Source organism: Phascolarctos cinereus, unplaced genomic scaffold, assembly GCF_003287225.1.
Source record: "Phascolarctos cinereus isolate Bilbo 61053 unplaced genomic scaffold, phaCin_HiC Scaffold_1;HRSCAF=81, whole genome shotgun sequence".
In the NCBI taxonomy this organism is placed as follows: Eukaryota; Metazoa; Chordata; class Mammalia; order Diprotodontia; family Phascolarctidae; genus Phascolarctos; species Phascolarctos cinereus.
This window is the reverse complement of record NW_027555514.1, coordinates 268,907,980-268,929,931: the sequence shown is the minus strand read 5'-3', so window position 1 is coordinate 268,929,931 and position 21,952 is coordinate 268,907,980. Positions and strand designations below refer to the sequence as shown.

General features: G+C 41.1%; 1 protein-coding gene across 1 annotated transcript in view; it reads left to right on the top strand.

The window, feature by feature from the left end:
• LOC110202710 (ankyrin repeat and sterile alpha motif domain-containing protein 1B-like) overlaps positions 1-21,952 on the top strand; it is a 262,667-nt gene that overhangs the window by 61,808 nt on the left and 178,907 nt on the right. The window contains exon 3 of the mRNA XM_020978977.2: positions 17,675-17,855. Within this exon, the coding sequence (XP_020834636.2) occupies positions 17,675-17,855 (181 nt within the window). The remainder of the gene's footprint in view (positions 1-17,674; positions 17,856-21,952) is intronic.

Genomic DNA, 21,952 nt, shown 5'->3' with positions numbered 1-21,952 from the left:
TTTGTTTTCTCTCACCTCAAATTACCTTCTTTTTGCTGGTGTTTTTACATAGATTGTAAAGCTAGAGCTTAAAGGGAGAGCCAAGGGTAACTAGTCAACCCCTCTTAATTTCACACATGAAGAATGAAAAAAAGCATTTATTAAGTGACTTCTTCCTATGTGCCAGACCCTGTGCTGAGTGATTTACAAACATTATCTCATTTAATTCTTACAACAAGACTGAAAAGTAGGTGTTATTATCCCTCTTTCAAAGGTTAAGTGACTTGCCCAGAATGGCACAACTATTAAGTATCTGAGGCCACATTTGAACTCAGGTCTTTGGAACTCCAGACTTTGCTAATGGGGAAACTGAGCCTCAGAGAGATAAAGTGACCTCTTTAGGGTTATATAAGTAGTTATTTTTGGAGGTGGGATTTGAACCCATATGCTTTGATTTCAGAGGCAGTATTCTTTCTGCAATATGGTGAGGCATTGGCTAGCCTTCTTAGTCTTCTAAGAATATAAGGTTGTAGAATCAGCATAAACACTGAGAATTTGCCTCTGAAACCTATAACTCCATCATTTCCCTTCCCTCAATTTCCTGGAGAGGCAATATGGCATAGTGAATAGAGTATTGAACTTGGAATCCAAAATAAGCATATTTGAATGCCAGCTAAGACATTTCTGGGTAAGGCATTAATCTGCACCTTTGTATCTTCATCTATAAAATGGGAATAATTAAAGCCCCTTCCTCATTCAACATTCATTCATTCAATAAGCATTTGTTAAGCACTTACTACATACCTGTTACTGGAGGTACAAAAATGAAACAGCCCCTGCTCTTGAGGCATTTCCATTCCACTGGGAAACATGCCTACATTTGAGAATATTCATGATATTTACACTGTAATTTCGAGGTGGGGGTAATGAGGACTGGGGTGATGAGAAAAGGCTTTGGGTAAGAGAAAAGGCTTCAACTAAACTGGAAAGGAAAATAGGGGATCCTAAAAACCAGTAATAGGAAATGAGGGATAGCCTGGGCAAAGGTGTGTAGGAGATGGAATGTGTTAAAAGGACAGAGGCAAGAATGCCACTATGGCTGGATTCTAGAGTGCATGAAGGGAGACTGAAGGCTGGGGAGGTTAAGTGTCCTGTACATGGTCCAACAGCTAGTAAACAGAGGTTGGATTTCAACCCAAGCCAACTTTATAGCAAACTGAGTAGTCAACATTACCAAGAACTATAACTTAGAATAATATTAGTATCATTAGTGAGTACTACTCATTTTTATGACGCTTTATAAAGCGAAATCAGAGCTTGGTAGAGTCCAAAAGGCAGCTGAGAAGTTACATGGTCCAACCCTCTCATTTCACAGTTGAAGAAACTGAGCCCTATTCCATTGGGCTAAAATGACTTTCCTAAAGTCACAGAGATCCAAGGCTTCTGAGCTCCCTTTCCACTCTGGCCCCTTTCCCCCTTCTTTCTGTCTTGTCTGAGTTAATAAGTGCAAGCCATCTTATCTTCTTTTTGTGGTATGCTACAGCTGTTCTGACATTCAAGTTCTGGAGTCTTTTCATTATGCTGCAGTGAGAGATGGGCATTGGCAGAAATCTGTGAATACTGTAAGGTGGAAGTAGGGATGGAGGTGGGAATTATGTGGGATGCTTTTATCCCATACAGCTTAATGATATACACGGTGGTTCTAGCATCTCTCTGTATTCATTTCCCCACCCCAGTCTTACTTCCCTTCCTAGCCCCATCTTTGGAGAAGGCATCACATTGGATGTGCACTCCCTTGACAAGAGCTGGTTTCAACCTGATAGAATATCCTATCATGACATCTGGAAAGTCTGTCATCTCCCCAGCTCTCTACTCATGGGATCTTGCCAGTTTTCTGACATTCAGCTATGTTTTCTGAAGACTAATTTAAAACTCAGATGTGTCTGGATAATGTAATGTTTCCAATGAAAAGGCAGAGAGGTACCTGGGAAGTGCACTGGATTTGAAGTCAAGAGGACATAGGTTCAAATCCCACTTCTGATGCTTTGTGTGAGTATGTGTGTGTGAGTGTGAGTGCATGTGAGTGTGTGTGTGTGTGTGTGTGTGTGTGTGTAACTTCAGACAATTTCCTTCACCTCTGGGCCTCCGTTTATTCATCAGTAAAATGAAGGGGTTTGAATAAATGGCTCCCAAAGTCCCTCCCGTCTCTATTCCTATGATCCTATGATGAGCCAGCCCTTAGGTTTTGATTTGTCTTCTTGGGGAGCAGGGGAGGGGTCTTATGACCTGGAAAGGGGGAGGGGAATGACCTCATATGAAATCCCAAGGCCTTGGAATAAAAAGTAACAGCATCATTGAGTTTTAGGAGAACAACTATACAGTCCTTGGCCTCAGTTTCCTCATCTGTCAAACAAGGAGGTTGGATCAGATGGCTTCTGAGGTCCCATCTAGTTCTAGATCAATGATCTTATTTAAAAAGAAGATGGTCTGGTTGCAGCAGTATCTGCCACCCAGTCTCTCTGCTCTTATGGCATCCTCATTATGTAAAGAAGAAATGAGGAAGACGTCCCTCAGTATAGTAGGTGACCTCCCTATGCACAAGTTAGAGGAAGACATGGTAAAAAGTTGTGCAGGAGAAGCAGAGGTTTATGGATGGTAATCTGCATCATTGAAGAGAGTACCAACTTTGAGAAGTTTCATTCATTCATTTCATTCATTCACAGATTGATTGATGTATTTGAATATATATGAGCAGGCAAAATGCTATAATGACCCAAAGCTCTAACAGAAGAGTAATTGCTAAATTAATGGTGAAAACTTCCATCCAATTTGTGACAACAATTAGTGTTCTTAGAAGATGTAAAGAAATCCCTAATTAAAGGGCCAGAGATTTCCCTTCCTTTAAGACTGCTTTGGCAAAGTCATTTGGAGTTAAGGTACAGTCTGAGGAAAGAAGAAAGGGACAGAAATGCTAAACCAAGATGGTACATTAGTTAGCTGGAGCCACTAGGAATTAAGGTCAAGTGCATAGGAGAGTAGATGGGGAACTAGAAGGCACCTCAAAGGTCATCCAGTCCAAAACTTTCATTTCACAGAGAGGATCCTGATATCTGGAGAGCCTAAGTCCTTCCACCCAAACTTACACAACTAGTAAGAGCTGAGATACAAACCTATATCTCTTGATTCTAAAACCAATATGCTTTCTGTTATACCACTGAATTAGGAAACAAAGAATTTAGAGCTGTAGCAATTTCTGTCCCTGGGACAGGTGACATTAAACACTGCTGTAATTCAGGGTTGTTGCTCTTCTGGGGCAGTGGGGTGCTGGAGACTTTAGGACACTCTGATATGTAGATATGGAAGTTATCAATTAAATTCAAAGTAACTTCTGGAAGGGAGGAGGAGAAAGTGCTAAAACAGTGAAGAGAGAATCAAGAAAAGTACCATGAATCAGCAGCATTTGAGCTGAGCCTTTAATGTAGCTAAAGATTCTACATTATTGATATGAGGAGGGGGAGCATTCCAATCCTTTGCAAAGTCACAGAGGCAGGAGACAGAAGATCATCAATGGCAGGGAGTGGGGAGGGTGCACATGGGGGCCAGTTTGGAGCACAAAATGTTTGAGAGGAAGGAGAGAGAGAGAGAGAGAGAGAGAGAGAGAGAGAGAGAGAGAGAGAGAGAGAGAGAGAGAGAGAGAGAGAGAGAGAAAAGAAAGGAAAGAGAGAGAGGAGAGAGGAAGAGAGAGAGACAGAGAGAGACAGAGAGAGACAGAGGTGGAGAGAGAAAGAGAGAGAGAGAGAGAGAGAGAGAGAGAGAGAGAGAGAGAGAGAGACAGAGAGACAGAGAGACAGAGAGAGACAGAGAGAGATTGGATGGGACAAGCTTTGGAAGGGTTTTCAATGACATGAGAATGAGGTTCCATTTTTTCCTAGAGGCGGTTGGTTCCAATGAAGCATTTTGAACAGGGGAGTGACTTGCCACCCTCAGTTTCCTGATCTTTCTTCCATCTTCTGACAAATTTTTTTAATGTTTTAGAGGATGTCCCTAAAATGTACCTTCTTTCAGTAATATCCCTTATACAGTGTTCTCTTGGACAGGCTGGGTGATTGGATGGCCTCCAGAAGATAGCTCATACTGCTTCAACTGATCTAATTACTGCTCTAAATACTCTGATTTCTGTGAGATCAGCAGATTCGTAGTCTTTGGGAACCTTTTTTTTAAATAGCTTTCCTCAGTTTATAAATTCAACTTAACCCCTGATCTTATAAAAATCATCTCTCCAACTGAGTCCCTCATTTCACACTTGAAAAAAACATTGAAAAAGGGCAGAGGTGGCCAAGCTGGTATATGAAAGTTTTATGCAGAATACATGTCATAAAGTTCCTCTTATGGAAGATGGCATAAAATGTTGAGAGACAGTTACACTGGGAACAGAAGGCTGACTAGGAACTCAGAGCAATGCAGGTTTGAATCCCAGCTAAGGAAAAATGCTGCTTGTGAGATCCTGGTGAGATACTGAACCTTACTCAGTCAATCAAGAGCATTTATTTAGCACCAGCTGAGTGCCAGGCATAGAAATAAAGGGAAAAGATGGTCTCTGTTATCAGGAGCTCCCAGACAAACAACGGCTTACGATGTAAGCTCCCAGAGGGCGAGGACTGTTTTTGCTTTGAAGCACTGACCTCCAGGCTGGCCCATACTAAGCGCTTAAGAAGTACTTTTTGATGGACTGACTGTTGTTAAGCAGTCTGATATGGTAAATAAAGTGCTGAGTTTGGAGACCAGAGATACATCGATTTCAATATGGCACTTACCAGCTATGTGCACTTGGGTTGATGTCAAGTCTTCATTCCATTAAGTCTTCAACTTCCCCAGCTATTAAAAGAGGAGGCTAAGACCTCTAGCACCTGATAGGATTGTTGTGAAGAGGAAGTATTATAATATTTGTAAAGTGCCTTGCAAAACTTGAAGAGCTCCATAAATGTCAGCTATTATTAACAAAATTGACTTGTTTCCTTCCTCTGAATATATTTGGAAGTGATGCCGTTTTCCCAGGGTTTGTAAAATGGCAAAAGAAAATCAGCTGAAAATAGGCTCTTTAAACATTAATCAATTTTTAGATCCTTCCTTATGTCTTAAGGGGACAAAAATGTTTTAAGATGTCTTGTCACTGAATAATTTCATTGTACAAGTATTTATGGAGTGCCCACTCTATCACAGGTTCATGAAATCTAGAAGGGACCTCAGTCCATCTAGTTTAGCCCCTTAACTTTACAGATGAGGAAACTGAGGCAGCTGAAATGGTTTCCCCCCAGGTCATATGGAGGCAGAATGAGACCCAGAGAATCAGACTCCAGAATCAGTGCCTTCTTCATTGTACCAAATTGCTACCTGTATCTTATGTTGTAATGGGTACCAGGAGGTATGCCCAAGAATGAGAAGACATAACCTTGCACAGAAGTTGGGCAGAGACAAGGCACACAAGCAGAGGCGTTCTTAAGGTTCAATGAATAGGCATAAGACTTTGTGGGGACTTGATTCTCTAAGTCACAAAGAACAGATCGATCAGCTCTTGCTAATGGCTGTTAACAATAGTCAGAGGTCAATAAACATTTATTAAATGCTGCTATGTGTCAGGCACTGTGCTAAACACTGCTCTCTTGCCTGTAACCAAGTAAAAACCTTAACACCATCATCAAAACAAAGGACATGGGCTGTAGCCGTTCTCTTTTCATCTCCCTCAGATTTCCTTCAGACCAGGAGGTAGCATGAAGCAGTGTCTTTGAGAGTACTAGGTAAAGAACCAGAGGGACCTGAGTTCAAAGTCTAGCTCTGCCATTATTTGCTACCTTATACAACCTTGAACAAATCACCCTCATCTATAAAATGAAGGGGATAGACGAGATGAACTCAGAAGTGCCTTACTATTCTAAAGCCATGATTCTGTGAGGGAGAGATGATCTGTTTTGGACTCTGCCCCTTCTTTAAAACTAACCTCCAGTTTAGAATTAAAGCTACACAGACATGAACTAATAATATCAAATGACACATTAAAATGGCCAATGGCGGGGGGGGCAGAGCCAAGATGGCGGAGTGAAAGCAGTGACTTGCCTGAGCTCTCCCCCAAAGCCCTCCAAATACCTATAAAAAATGGCTCTAAACAAATTTTAAAGCAGCAGAACCCACAAACAGATGGAGTGAAACAGATTTCCAGCCCAAGACAACCTGGATGGTTGATTGGAAAGGTATGTCGTGCCAGGCTGGGAAGGGAACTCAATTTGGTGTGGGCACACAAGCCACACCGAACCTGGAGCAGGCCTCAGAGGACTGAACCACAGGCAGCTGTGGCAGTTGCCAGACTTCTCAACGCATAAACGCGAAAGACAACTTAGAAGGTCAGTGGGAAAAGTATGTCTTGGTGGTGCTGAGAGACAAGCGAGGTGGTCTCAGCTCCATTCCTGCAGCGTGGCCCAGCCTAGGGCAGGGCCTGCCTCATGAGCTTCTGGCCCACAGACTGAGGGGGAACCAAGTGGCTTATCAGAGAGGGATTGCAGGGATCTCTCTGCTGGTGCAGGATTCTCTTGCTTTGCCTGTGCTTAGATCTGGGTCACAGTTCTGGGTGGTGGTCCTGGGTGGTGGAGCTTGTAGTGGCTGTGAAGAGAAAATCGTCCTCACAGTTCCAAGGCAGAAAAGAGTGCTTGCGGTCACTTATAGACCAGAGCACAGGACAGGAAAGGAGTAAACACCTCGCCCTTGATCATAACACCTTGGAAGAACTGAAAATTTACAGGTGCCTAGAAGTGTCTCTGAAAACAGCTGCACAAAACCCCTGAAGCTTGGGACAGTACATTCTCCACACTGGAAACAGACTCCTACCTTAACAAAGAGTTTATAACTGGGATCATTGGCTGGGATCATGAGCAAGCAGCGCAAAAAGAGTCAGACTATATTATCTGACTTTGGTGACAAAGAAGATCAAAACACAACCAGAAGGCAATGAAGCCAAAGCTCCTACATCCAAAGCCTCCAGGAAAAATATGAATTGGTCCCAGGCCATAGAAGAGCTCAAAAAGGATTTTGAGAAGCAAGTAAGAGTAGAGGAAAAACTGAGAGTGATGCTAAAGGAGACCCAAAAAAATGCTGAAGAAAATAACACCTTAAAAAATAGCCTAACCCAAATGGCAAAAGAGGTCCAAAAAGCCAATGAGAAGAAGAATGCCCTAAAAAGCAAAATTGGCCAAATGGAAAAGGAAGTCCAAAAGCTTACTAAAATGGCCAATGGGGAGAAATTTGCACATGGTGTGATTGGTCTCAATCCCCCAGGGTTCATAGAATCCTAGATTTATTTAGAGCTGGAAAGAACCCTCGAGGTAATCTAATCCCTTCATTTTACTGGTGTAGAAACTGAGGATCAGTTAAGATAAATGACTTAATTAAGGAATCACTGGAGAGCCAAAATTGGAATCCTGTTCTTAATCAAATTTTTAAATTAATTCCCCTAATATGGATTCCATATCATCTAGGGAATGTTCTGTATAGACATCCTTCTGTATAAGAAGATATTTGAGTACATATCTCCAAGCAGGTGGTTTAGCTACTAAATCACTTAAGATTTCAGCAAAGAAAGGGTCATGTGGGCTGATGTAATCAAAGGGTTCCTGAAAGCTCTGAGCTGGTTCTTGAAGGATATGCAGGATTTGGGTACTTTGAGGTTGGAGGGAGAGGCATTGGAGGTTAGGAGAAATGCATCAGTATTTTTTTAAATTTTATGTTGGGTTATAATAAGAAAACCAGGGTGGTTGGAATGGAGGATTTAGCTGTTGGGGGAGGGGGAGGATAATGGGAAATCAGACTCTTAGAATTTCTGATTTGGAAGACATTTCATTTGTCATCTAGTCCAACTCATTCCTGAAAAATCTTCCCCTTATAATATGCCCCCCCATAAAAGGGGCTCATTCGATCTTTACTTAAAGACCTCCATGATGACCTACTTGCATTTTGTACACAAGTATTCCAACTCTGCCCTTTTAATTGCTGCCCCCATGCCTGAGATGCTCTGTCTCCTCACTTCTGCCTTTTGGAATCCCAGGTTTACTTCAAGACTCAGCTCAAAACCTATCTTTTGCAAGAGGCTTCTCCAGTTCCCCCTCCTCAATCCCCACTGCTACTATCTTCTCTCTGATTACCTTTCACTCTCCTCTTATTGTTCTGTTATTTCAGTCACATCTGACTCTTTGTGACCCCATTTGGAGTTTTCTTGGCAAAGATACTAGAGTAGTTTGCCGTTTCTTTCACCAGCTCAATTTACAGATGAGGAAATTGTGGAAAATAGGGCTGTGACACCCATGGTCACATAGCTAGTACGAGTCTGAGGCCAGATTTGAACTTAGGAAGACTCCAGGCCCTTGCTCTATCCACTGTGGCTCCTAACAATTAGTATCTTTTAGGTACAATTATTTGCAAGTTATCTCCTCCAGTAGAACTGAGCTCCTTCAGGGCAGAGACCATGTTTTTTGCTTTATCTTTGTATCCTCAGTATTTAGATAGTGCTTAGCACTTAGTAAACACAATCAATGTTGATTTGGTGAAACATCACATTCTACTTTAAATAGCTCTAATTTTTAGTAAGTTTTTCTTTATATCAAGTTTTAGCAATCTCTTTTTGCAGTTCTACTCATGTTTCCTAGTTCTTTCTTTTGGGGCCAGTTTGGGGAAACAAAATCTACCTCTCTTTTCCTTGTTATAGATTTTCAAGTGCTTGAAGACAATCATCATGTAAATCCCAAGCCTTCTCTTCTCTTGGCTAAATAGCCCTAGTTACTTCAGCTGATGCTAAGATGGCACGAGTTCCAGATTCTTCTCCATACTTGGTGCTTGCCTTTGAGACTCTCTGGCTTCTCAACATAGGTTCTAACTGTGGTGCTGAGAAGCGAACATCATATTCCAGACATAGTAGGTTCAGTTCCATTATGGAAAGTCTGAAATGCCAGATAAGAAATGCAGATTTTTACCCTGGAGGCAGTAGGGAGACTTTGAAGGTAGTAGAAGTGAGAAGTGAGATGATGAAAGCTGTGTTTTAGGAAGATTTATTTGGCACTTGTCTATGGCATTATGGTCTAGGGCAGGGGTTCTTAACCTTTTTGTGTGTTACAAGGTCCTTTGGCAGTCAGATAGAATGGATAAAAGCCCTTCTCAGAATAGCATTTTTAAATTGTTGAAGGAAATGCGAAATTTCAGTTAGAGATGAGTAAAAATGAAGATATATTGTTTCTTTTTTTTTCCTATCCATATTCATGAACTCTCTGAAATCTGCCCATGAACCTCTGGGAGGGAGGTGAATCTGTGGAATCCAGGTTAAGAGCCATTCTAGGGCCACATGTGGCCTGTAATTATCCTTGATCACAGTCTAAACCGGATTAGACTATAACTGGGAAATACTGAAAAAAAAAACTGCATTAGAATATAGATAATGTTAATATGAGTTTCCTAAGTTAATATGTGGCCTACAGGGCTCCCTAGGTATGTTTTAGTGGCTCTGTTTCGATTTGAAGTGTAATATTACCATGAAGAGTATAATGAATCGAGGGGCTGTCCTTGGAGTAAAAAAAGATCTCAGTTCAAAGAAGATAAAGAAGAATGAGTTAGAGATGTTGGAAGAGAAGTAGAAAACTGTGGCATCATGGAATCCAGGGGTGACAAGAGCTTTCAGAAGGAAAAGATCAACTTGGACTCAGAAAATCAACCTTAAAAATGCAAGATGTAGGATGTGTGTTTAGATCAATGTTTATCTGATAACAGTGTTGGGGTTATAGAGGAATAAAAGATTAATCTGAATTGCAGCAAAAACAAAACAAAAAAAGGAAAAAATCCTAATATGATCTTGGTTGAATTGGAGAGCTGTGGTTTTCAGGAATAAGGAAATGATACCCCCACTTGCACTCTGCTAGTCAAAGCACATCTAAGAAGTAGTGTTCTGTTCTGGGTCCCACATTTTAAAAAAGATTTTGAACAGCTGAAGAGTGTCCAGAAGATAAAAAATAGGATTATAAATGGCCTTGAGCCCATGACATATGAAGATTGGTTGAATCAATCAATAAACACTTGTTAAGCACCTGTTATATGCCAGGCACTGTGCTAAATACTGGGGATACAAAAAGAGGCAAAAGACAGTCCTTACCCTCAGGGAGTTTACAATCTAGTTGGGGAGACAACGTGCAAACAACTATATACAAGGCAAGCTCTATATGGGATAATTAGGAAATAATTAACAGAGGGAAGACACTAGAATTAGTCATTTCGGAAAGCTTCCAGTAACAGATAGGATTTTAGTTGGGACTTAAAGCCAGGGAGGTCATAGTGAAGAGATGAGGAGAGAAAGTATTCCAGGCATGGGAGACAGACAGAATACCTGGAGCCCAAAGGTGAGGCAATTGAGGTTAAGTGACTTGCCCAGATGTGTCTAAGGGCAGATTTGAACTCAGGTCCTCCTGACTCCAGGGCCAGTGCTCTATCCACTGTGGCATATCTTTTTTTTTTTTTGTAGGAAGCTAGGAGGCCAATGCCACTAGATAGAAGACTAAGTACCAGGGAATCAGGAGGCTGGAAAGGTAGGAGGGACCTAGATTTTGAAGGACTTTGAATGCCAAACAGCATTTTGTATTTGATCCTGGAGGTAATAGGGAACCATTGGAATTTATTGAAGGTGCGTGTGTGTGTGTGTGTGTGTGTGTGTGTGTGTGTGTGTGTGTGTGTTCATGTGTTCGTTCTTGCATGCGTGTGTGACATAATCATACTTGCCTTTGAGGAAAATCCCTTGAGTGCCTAAATGGAGGATAGCCTGGAGCAGAGAGAAAGCAGCAGGCTGTTACATTAATCCTGGTGTGAATTGATGAGGACCTGCACTAGAGGAGTGTCAAGGTCACAGGAGAGAAAGGAACTGAGGCAGGTTGGGACTGGAGAGAAATGATAGCTGACTTCAATAATAGGACTTTCATGTCAAAGCAGGATTAGACTCGCATCCTTGGTACCAAAAGAGAAATAAAAAACAGGCAGAAGAGACACATTTAGGTTTGATGTTAGGAAGAACTTCCTACCAATTAGAGCTGTCCAAGAGAAGATGCGGTCATCTGGTGGTGACAGTTTCCCTGTCACTGCAGGTCTACAAGCAGAGGATGGATGGCCACGTGACAGGGGTGTTACTGTGAGGATTCCTTTCAGGTACTGCTTGGAATAGGTGGTTCCTTGGGCCCCTTGCACCCTTAAATTCCATAACTATGTAATAGCATTAATCCTCCTAGAAAGGTTGAGGAGAGTAAAGATCAATGGCCTTTTTCTAAAAGGGGAAAAAGGAGGTCAGTGCTGAAGCCATTAAAAAAAAATAGCTTCACACTTACTAGCTGTGTGACCCTGGTCTAGTCACTTAACCCCAATTGCTTTGGGAAAAAAAAAGTAGCTTCAGTAGAGCAGTAGGGAAAACAAAGTAAAATTGCTGAGAGCTCACGAAGGATTGGATGGTGAAGAAACAGAAGCAGTATGTATCAAAGGCGCATTTGGCAAGATTACAGTGAAATGGAAAAATACAGTATGGTAGCTGGGGGAAGCAGTAGACTAAATTTAGGGGTTTTGTTGATTTACACTCCCCCCTCCCGAAATAGAGAGAACTGTATGTATTGGAAGGTGGAGAGAAGGAACTAGTGGAAAGCAAGTGACTGACAAACCTAGGAGCCAATAGGAGCTGTGGAGAAATGGGGTGTGGGACACAGGTGGAGAGGTTAGCTTTGGAGAAGAAGAATTATGGTGAGCATATGGAGGTACTTATATTAACTTTGAAAAGTAGCCAAATGCATTTGGAATTTCAGTGAATTTCTGTAAACACATACACTCCTTTCTACCAGTGAAATTATTTCCAAACTGTTGTGAAATTTCATTTGGGTACAGGAAAATAGAAATATTTTAAATTTCCAATGAAAATTGATGAAATTCCTAAGTAGTACTTCTATTTGTTCTTTCCTCTTTTCCTCTGATGTACCTCTCTTTTTACCTTTCTCATCGTTGTTATTTTATCCCTTCTTATAAACGTGCTTTTCTTCATGCGCAGTAATGAGGAAAGGTCTTCCCGTCATTCTTAGTATTTTGCTAGTGACCTCCAAGCACTGCAAGTCAGCATCCTGGAATCACAGAATCATGCAATATCACGATTAGAAAAGGTCCACAGGTTATTTCATTTCACGTGTTCATTTCCATATGATACCCAAGAAATCATCACTCAGCGTTTGCTTGAAAACAGACAGAGAACTCATGACCATCTAGAGTGACCCATTGCACTTTGAGGGAGCTCTAACTGTTAGGAGAGTTGTGTGTATATGCAGGTGTGTGCGTATGTTGTAAATGTAAATATACTTATATAATTTTATTGATATCTTCTGTTTTCACATCCTAGGATTATAGCTTGTAGATTTAGAGCTGGAAGAAATCTCAGAAGCCATCTATTCCAATCCTCTGATTTACATATAAGGACATTATTAAAGCCTAGTATTAATTATGTTAATATCATGTTCATCGTATTAGCTTTAGGGGCTACTATGAAATGTATTGAGTCAAGTTGCCCTTTCAGCACAGTCCCTACATCTGAGTCTTGTTTTGGTGTGTGTGTTTCCTATCGCCTTCATTTGTTCCATTGACTTTTTGAACCTAGGTTAGGACTACACGTTTATTCCATTAAATTTCACTGTGTTAGGTTTAGCCAGCTACTCAAGCCTGCCAGGTTCTTTTTGGACCACAGGAGCATAAGCCAGGCAGCTATATATTATAGTGGAAAGACCACTTGCCGTCAAGTCATGGGCTGTGGATTCAAATCCTCCCTCTGGTTTTTATTACCTCTGTGTGCTTAGGCAAGTCACTGAATGTTTTTGAACCTCAATTCTCTCTTTTGTAAAATCAAGGCTTGTAGTAGATGGTCTCTGAGGTTTCCTCCACCTCTTAATCTTTCCTAGATGCTCCACTGACTCTGTCATTCAGTTCATTAGTTCCCATATCCAGTTTTGAGTCATCTCTAAATTTTATGTTTGTCATCTGTGTCTTCTTCCAAAGCGTTGATAAAAATGTTCAACAAAACAGGGACAGGTAACTTCCCATTGTAGACTTCCCTCTAGATTGGCATCAATCCTTCCGTCATTGCTATTTGGATCCAACCAGTATTGTCCAACCAATAGTGAATCTTCTGAGCTCTGCTAGGGGTGTCCAGGCAATAGCCTTCCATCTTGGCTATCTCACTGGGGTGAGAATTCTACATGCTTCTAATGGGCGAAGGGGACCTGTTTATGGAGGCTTACTTAACAATTTAGGGAGGACTAGCCTTAGGTTCACACCTGAGTTTGCATCCTGACTCTGAAAAGGACTAGCTGTGTGTCCATAGGCAAGTTAATGAAGCTGTCTGGCTCAGTTTTCTCATCTGGAAATGGGGATCATAGAATCATAAATTTAGAGCTGGAAGGGACCTTAGAGACCATGGAATTTAACCCCTTCCTTGACAGATCAGGAAACTGAGGATGAGAGGTTTTGATTGTCCAAGGTCACACAGCTATTAAGTGAGTTGGAATTTGAACTCAGATCTTCTTTCCTCAAAGTCCAGCATTTTTTCCACTATGCCATCTAGCTATGTATGAAACCTGCCTTACAGGGTTGTAGAGCAGTTTTAATGAGGTAACAGACGTGAGATTTGTGAGTCTTGCAATGTTGCATATATGTCAGCTGTTATTATTACTGCTGTTTTGTTGTTGTTACATAGGTGTAGAAGTCCTGTTGTCAGAGACTTAGATCCAATCACCATTTTTTTAATTAGTAATTGTAGTGCATGTAGTTTAAAATTTTGCTGAGGTGTCTAGGTGACCCAGTGAGTAAGAGTTTTGGATTTGGAACCATGAAGATCTGAGTTCAAATCCCAGCTCAAACACTTCCTAGCTATGTTATCCTGGGCAACTCGCTTAACTGCTGTTTACCTCAATTTCCTCATCAGTAAAATGGGGATAATAACACTGTCTACAGGGTTATTGTGAGGATAAAATGAGATAACATATGTATGACACTTTGCAGGTCTTAAGGCATTTTATGAATGTTAGCTAGTAATTATTATTGCTAAACTAAATATTCACAAGAAAGTTGTGAATATTTTGGAACGGTGGTCTTATCATATTGTTATGAACTCTTATTTATAAGTATAGAACTTTAAGGCTTACAAGGCAATTTCCTCATAGCAGTTGGTATGAAATTAAGAATGAATTAGCATCCTCATTTTACAAATGGGGAAACTAAGGCTCAGAGAGATTCAGTGACTTGTCCATGGTTATAATCAATCAATAGTCAGTTATTATGTACCTTCCATATGCCAGGTGTTATACTAGGCACTGGGGATACAAATAAAAAATGGAGACGTTCTCTTAATGAAAACACAACATGTTAACAGAGAAATAAATGCAAGATTTTTGAGGGGAGATGGGGCGGTCTGCCCCTGTGATTCCATTACTTTCTAGGGAAAGCAGTAAGAAACTTAGCCCTGCCAGTGAAGAGAAGCAACGGCATCTTAGAATGGCTTTGGAGGGTTTCCTGGACCCCTGAGGGATAAAGTTAATTATCAGATATTACACAGGTAGTGAGTAGCAGAACTGTAATTTGAATCCAGATCTTCATTCTATACCATTCCTTTATGTCAGGAGTGGGGAACCTACCTATGGCAATTAAGGTCCAGAGATCTGGTTTTCTAAAGCATTTAGCGCTAGACATATATCACAGGGCTAAGTCAGCTTGACCTACATGAAATTCATGAGGGGGAAAATGATAGGATACAATGTCTGGCTCAGTTCCGACACAAAGGCAAATGGAAAACTGAGAGTGTTGGGCTGACTCATGTTTGTCCCACAACAGCTTGGGTCAAGTCTCATTTAGGATCCACATCGCTATTAGTGCTATTTAATGACATTGTACAAATTAATTAGCGAAAGGAACACTGAATGGCCCAAAGACTGATTCTGGTTCTGCCATTGAACTGGCAAAGGATAATAAAGAATGACCTTTTCTTTATTTGAGTTTCTTCTGATGCATTTTTTTAAAAGTCTTCCTCTTTCAGAAGGGAATTATAATGGTGAAAGGATACTCTATATCATGCTAACAGTCTTGAGTTCTTCATGAAGAACTGGTATAAAAATGGCTTTATTTCTCTCATCTTTATTGTAAAGATTTATTGAAGGTGTGGAAAAGCAACATGGTACGGTGGACAGAGGGTATTCTTGGAATCAGGAAAATATAGGTTTAAATCTGAACTCAGAAACTTAGTAACAGGGTTACTCTAGTTAAGTCATTTAACCCCTCTCAGTCTCAGTTTCCTCATCTGTAAAATAGGGAGGATAATAACTCCTGCATCACAGAGCTATTTTGAGGATCCGCACAATATATGTAAGAGGCTTTATAAATCTTGAAGTACTATGTAAATATGAGTTTTTGGTAAATGATTAATGCTAATATCATTATTATTAATTATTGTCTAATTTATTGCCAATGTACATTAGCAGATGGAGTTTGCCAAGCAGAAGTTCCCCACACCAATGAAATCATAGGTTTGTACAATGAAAAAAATGGCAGGCTATATATTAAAGTCAGATACAATTTAGAAAAAAAAATGTAACAGGGTAAGATGGAGATTTAAATATGCCTACATTAGAATGTGGGACTATAGGATCTTAAGCAGAAGGGGACCTTAGAAATCATTTAATCTGATCTCATTTTACAGAGAAGGAAATTGAGTCCCAGCAGTGTGAAATAACATGGCCAAGATTGCGTTGGTAGTCAGGGGGAAAGTCCGATTCCCTACTACCCAGTCGAGGGCTTTTTTACACCAAACCACATTTGACAGCTTCTCTCAGTGAATGTCCTTCGAAAGCAGCACAGGTCTGCAGTTTAAATGGCAAACGCAGAGGAGAACAGCAGCAATATACCATAAATGTCCAGAAATGCACCATATAGCAGAGGGGAAAATTACTGAAGTTTCAATCCTTTTAATTCTTCTTCACATGGTTGAAATGAAACTCTTGGTTCTCCTGCCTTGTGTCTACAGTCCAGCACAGAGGATGGACTCAAAATTAAGTAAATGCATCAGGTTCATGGAGAAGGTATGGAAGTGAGAACTAAGTTGACTTGTGCTGGATTTTAGGCCAATGGTGAAATATTAATATTTCAGTAGTGCAAACATCAGGACCAAAAAAAAAAGTTTGGCCAATCTTCAAAGAATGCCTAGAGCTTTGAAGGCTTATTAGCATCCTTGAAGGCCAGAGTTGGAAGGGAAATTAGAGGTCATTGAGTCCAGTCTCTACCTGATGCATGGATCTCTTCCCCAATTAGTGATCATCCAGCCATAGCTTGAAAAGTGTCAGAAGAACCATGTACTGTTGGAAGATGGTGAGAGCTCTGCAATTCAGAATAATTTAATTAAGACTACAAGGGAATAAATCCATTATTGGCAAAGGGAATAGGTCAGATCTCAGAGGTTCTTTATGTCTCGCAGTCATATCCATCCATTGACTTTGCATGGCTTTGGGAGATTAATGGAAATCTTTAAGAAATAAATAAATATCCTCTGGCAAATTCCATATGAGTCCCTTGTATTGTATTGAATACCCGTTACCTGATTTTTACTGGCAGAGTTCCAGAACAGCAGCCAGACAATAACAATTTATAATGTCCCAGCCTTGAGGGATGTGAGGATAATAAGATCAGAGATCCAAAGCTGGGAGGCACCTCAGAGGCCACTTGTTTAATTCCTCTCATTTTATAGAAGAGGAAACTGAGGCCAGGGAAGTGATGTGATTCCCCCAAGATCCAAGGCATAAAAAAAAAAAATTTCGCAGAGGTAGGATTTGAACCCAAGTCCTTTGACTTTGGAGTTAGTACCCTTTCACATGCATCAGAGCTGCCTCCTCATAGCTCATTCATCATAAAAGATGGCAACTCCCAGAACTGGCCGTTCTAGGTAGTGGTTTTCAGTGTCATGGTCAATGCATGGAAAATGAAAGGACATCTCTAGTGATTTTGAAAGATTCATTTAGGAGAGTTCTGGGTGACTTTATGTGGCCCTCTCTCACTTCAGTCCAATTCACTTGTATGTCATGGCATCACCCCCATGATGTCGTGGTCTTCTTGGAGAACGAAGGACAAACAATAACAACAGCTTCTATGAAGAGAGTTGCTTTTCACATGCACCTCTTACTCCATATGATGTCTTTGCCAAGTGCACTGACTCTCTTGAAAACATAATGGTTAATGGTGTCCCTGTCTTACCTAGGAAAGTAGTAGTTTGATACAATTTAATATGCACTTTTTATCAAGGCCATGCTAGAGTGGGTAGAGGCCAGCCTTAGAGTCAAGAAGACCTGAGTTCAAGCCTGGTTTCTGTCACATCCTGGCTGTATAACCCTGGGCACATGACTTAACCTCTTATTGTTCCAAGTAACTCTCTCAGAGGGTGAGTTATCAGCTACATGAGTTGTTAATCCACATTAGTGGAATACATTTCTGAAATGCAGGATTGCCAACAGGGAAGCATTCACAGGTCCAGACCAGAAAACAAAATGGCAAAGGTTAAAGTGAAGGGGAGTGGGTAGAAATGAAATAGCTTCCTAAACACTTTCTGTACATTTGTTTATTTTAGCCTAAGCAACGGACATCGATTGTGTCTTCCCTGGATTTCCACCGCTTGAATCATAGCCATAATGACTTGGAAGCCAACTCATTCCCAGCATGTAAAAGCTTTCCTGACAGCCCCTCAGTCACTCCACCCAACTGCTCCATGGGGTCCCTGGAAGGCAGCAGCGAAGGTGCCGACCAGACAGGTAAAACAATTTCATTTGTGCTCTCTCTATACGCTTTTGAGGATAAAGCCCTCCAGGGAGAGGAGCTAAGAGACTTGGGATGTTTGTATTGTTTAATTCACTGAAGATTGTAGAACGGAGAGTCATTCATTGACAGAATGGCTTGAGGACTTGGAAGCGATGACTGTGATAAAGTTACAAGAAACGTAAATAAGTGGAGCTGGCACGAGCAATTTTGGCACATGGGGCCAATGGCATTAAACATTCTGTGATGCCATACCTTCAAGGGCTGGGTGAACTGGGGAGAAGATCAGATAGAGTGCTGCATACCATAGGTTATAGCTGCTTCCTGGGATATTCATTAGCTTGCAATTGTAATCATTCATTCTTATGGACCGGATGCTTAGCTTTGTTGTATCTTGCTGCTCAAAGGCTGTAAGAGCCCTTTAAATTCTGTCATAAAGCCCAAGTTACTCCACACTCTAAGTTAATCGCATCCCACTTTGTCAGAGGGCTCAAGCAATTAAAATGTGGAATCAGAGTTTCTTTACAATGCAGATAGGTAAAATTTCCCTTAGGCATGTGATATTAAAATTGGCAGATGTGGTCCAGAATTCTTTCCAGGGCAGCAGGTTCTCACAGGGTATTCTATGTGGTAACTGTAGTTTGGCATTAGAGGTATCCCAAATGGAAGATACACAGAATGACTGTAAGTGTTCTTGTATTGAGGGCACGAGGGAGGTGGTTTAAGGTGTTGTAACTATTTGAATTTGGCTTCTAAAAACCACATTTAAATAACTCTGTATGGTTTGAAGTATACTTTGTATACACTTTCCCATTTGATCCTCAAAAGAGTACTATGAAATGTGTGCTGCATTATTTTTAGTTCCATTTTATGTTGAGTTCACTGAGGCTGTGTACCTGCTGGGAAAGATGTTAAGTCATAGAACCGTAAGATTATAGATTTAGGTCTAGAAGGAATCTCAAAGATTATTTGGTTCAGCTGCCTCATTTTACAGATGAAGAAACTGAGGCCCACAAAGGTAAACTAATTCATCCAGGGACAAACAGCTAGTACATGTAAAAGGCAGGATTTTAACTCAGGTCTTCTGACTGCAGGGTCAGCCCTCTCCCACTGTCCTACATTGCCTTTCAAACAGGCAAAAAGGACTTATCTTGACTACAAATTCTTTTTCAGTTTTGGATAAATCATCATTTCCCATCATTCTTGTTCACTACAAATTTGTAGAAGTCAGATTTAGTACAAGAATTGTTTGCTTTAATTGATATTATTCACCAAACATATTGGATGATGTAGACTCCACATTGAAGTAAGTAGACATCTACTCTGAATCCAAACTTCATAGAACAAATCCCCTTAATAAAATAATTTGTTCTGTAAAACTTGGACTCGGTCAGAAGGCCACACCCAGAGACCTAGAAGGCCACATGTGGCCTTGAGGCCACAGGTTCCACACCCCTGATGTAGAGTATAAAAGGCCCTGAGTGGGATGTATCTGAAGTAGGTGAGAGGGGACCCTGTTAAGCAGGGTCATTACTATGCCAGAAGCCAAAGTGGCTTCCAGACAATGTTGTAGAATGTTGGGGGACTCCACCTTTTCCTCTGACTGCCATTGGTGTCTTCAGCTCTGAGGAGTTTGAGACAAGGCACCTTCTCTTCTTTTGTCCTCAGAGACAGAATGCCAGTGGTGTTTCTGATCTGGTCTGGAGGATGCTGGGGAGAAAAAAAAAGATGCAAGCATATAATAATTGTAACACATTTATGAATATCTCTGTGGTCTGTAAAGTACTTTGAATGCATTATCTTGGGGAAGCCCCATGACAATCCCTGGAATTAAATAGTGCCATCCTTATCTTCATTTGACAAATAAGGAAATTGAGGCAGGGGAGGATGAAGTTTAGAAACTTGACAAAGGTCACAGTTAGTAAATTGTGGAAAGTTAGAGCTAGAAAGGACATTTGAGGTTATCTAGTTGAATTGCTTCATTTTTTTAAATAAAGAAACCGAGGTCCAGAGATGGGCAGTGATTTTTTCAATCCTAGTTGGTGCTGTGACTTGAGAGCTAGACTTGGACAACAAAAGATCTTACTTCAGTTCCTATCTCATAACCTTACTAGTTATGGTTAGCAAATTACTTAACCTCTCTCAGCCTCAATTTCCATATCTGTAAAATGGGGATAACAATGGCACTTTTCTTACAGGATTGTTGTGAGGTTAAAATAAGCTAACATATATAAAGGTCATTGTAAATATTAAAGCATTGCACAGTTATTCTTATTATTGTCATTATTGTTGTTAATGGTAGTTACAAGAGACTTTTATGTAACCCTGGGCATGTCCCTTAATTTCTTTCAGCTTTGAGATCAACTAGTCATGAAAGCATACCGTTTAGACTTGGACATGACCTAATTCAACCCCATCCTTGTACAGATAAAAAAAAATTGAGGTGTCCCAGTGACCGACCTTTTCTTATACAAATAGTTTATTTTTACGAGTACTTGATTACTTGGGGGGGGGGGAGAATATACATCTTGACAAAAACGGCCCCTCACAGCCTCAAACAAGAAACAGCCAACCCTTAGAAACATAGTGCGTGTTTCGGCACAGTTTGGGGCAGAGATCTAATGAATTTCCCGTGAAACCTGGATATTTTCGGGCTTATTTGAGACATCTTACCTCCTCTTCCACAGTGAATGAGAACTCTGGACTTAGATTAGGAAGATCTGAGTTCAAATCTCACCTCACACACTACCTGCGTGATCCTTTGTTGCTAAATTCTGTCAGCCTCAGGTTCTTCACTTGCAGAGTAGGGATAAGAATAGTACCAATCCCATGGGGCTGGGGTAGGAATCCAAGGAGACAACAGGGTGTTTTGCAAACTGTAAAAAGCTGGACACTTTGTTGTTATGCCTACTTGACCAAAGCTTACTTATTATTTCAAGGAAGCAATAAGTAAAATGAGCTAATCAGCCTCAAGGCACTTACTCAACTGGACATACCAAGGACCACTTTACAACTCAGCGTGAGTGCTAATTCTCATTCTCTCCCTCTCCCTCTCCCTCTCCCTCTCCTCTCCCTCTCCCTCTCCCTCTCCCTCTCCCTCTCCCTCTCCCTCTCCCTCTCCTCTCCCTCTCCCTCTCCCTCTCCCTCTCCCTCTCCCTCTCCCTCTCCCTCTCCCTCTCCCTCTCCTCTCCTCTCCCTCTCCCTCTCTCTCTCCCTCTCTCTCTCTCTCTCTCTCTCTCTCTCTCTCTCTCTCTCTCTCTCTCTCTCTCTCTCTCCCCCTCTCCTCCCTCCTTACCTCTCCCCCTCTCCCTGCATTCTCCCTTTCCCTCTCTTTCCCCTCCCCCTTGCTCCCTTTCCATCTCTTCCTCTCTTTCCCATCTTCTCCCTCCTCCCCTCTCTCTTTCTTCCTCTCTTTTCCTTTTATCCTCTCTTTCTCTCCCTCCACGCTTCCTGTCCTGTGATCACATGCACTTTGTTTTATGCCATATCTCTAAAATGGAGGAAATGGTGGTGAGATACTTGGGAGGCAGGACAGTATGGAAGAAAGAATATTGGCTTTGGAGTCACAGGACCTGGAATCAAATTCTCCACCAACCCCTCCCCCCACCAGCCTCCCGTGCCAACTGCTATTTACTCCTTGTGTGACCTTGAACAAGTTGTGTTACTTCTCTGGACTTCACTTTTTTCCTCTGTAAAATAAAGTGATTGGTGTAGATGGCGTCTCACAGTCCCTTCTGGCTCCACATGATGTTCTGAGTTTGCTGAGGAAGCACTTGTAAGGATTTTTTTAAATCCATGGGAAAAAAATGTAAAGGACGAGCCCCACCTCTGCCCTGCATCTGATCAGTTCTTCACATTAGTGGGCATTTCGGTCCTCATACTATCTTTTGTTATACACACAGATCAAAATGGCATCTATTTAACCAGTCAATAGACAAGCATTTATTAAGAGCTGATTATGTGTCTAACCGTGTGCTAAGCAATGGGGATTTCAGATGTCATTTTCTTGCTTGACATAAACTAATGCCAACATTAAATTAAAGCTGTAGTTCTGGATTCTTCTGAAAACTTCTGTTCAATTAAAAAAAATAAA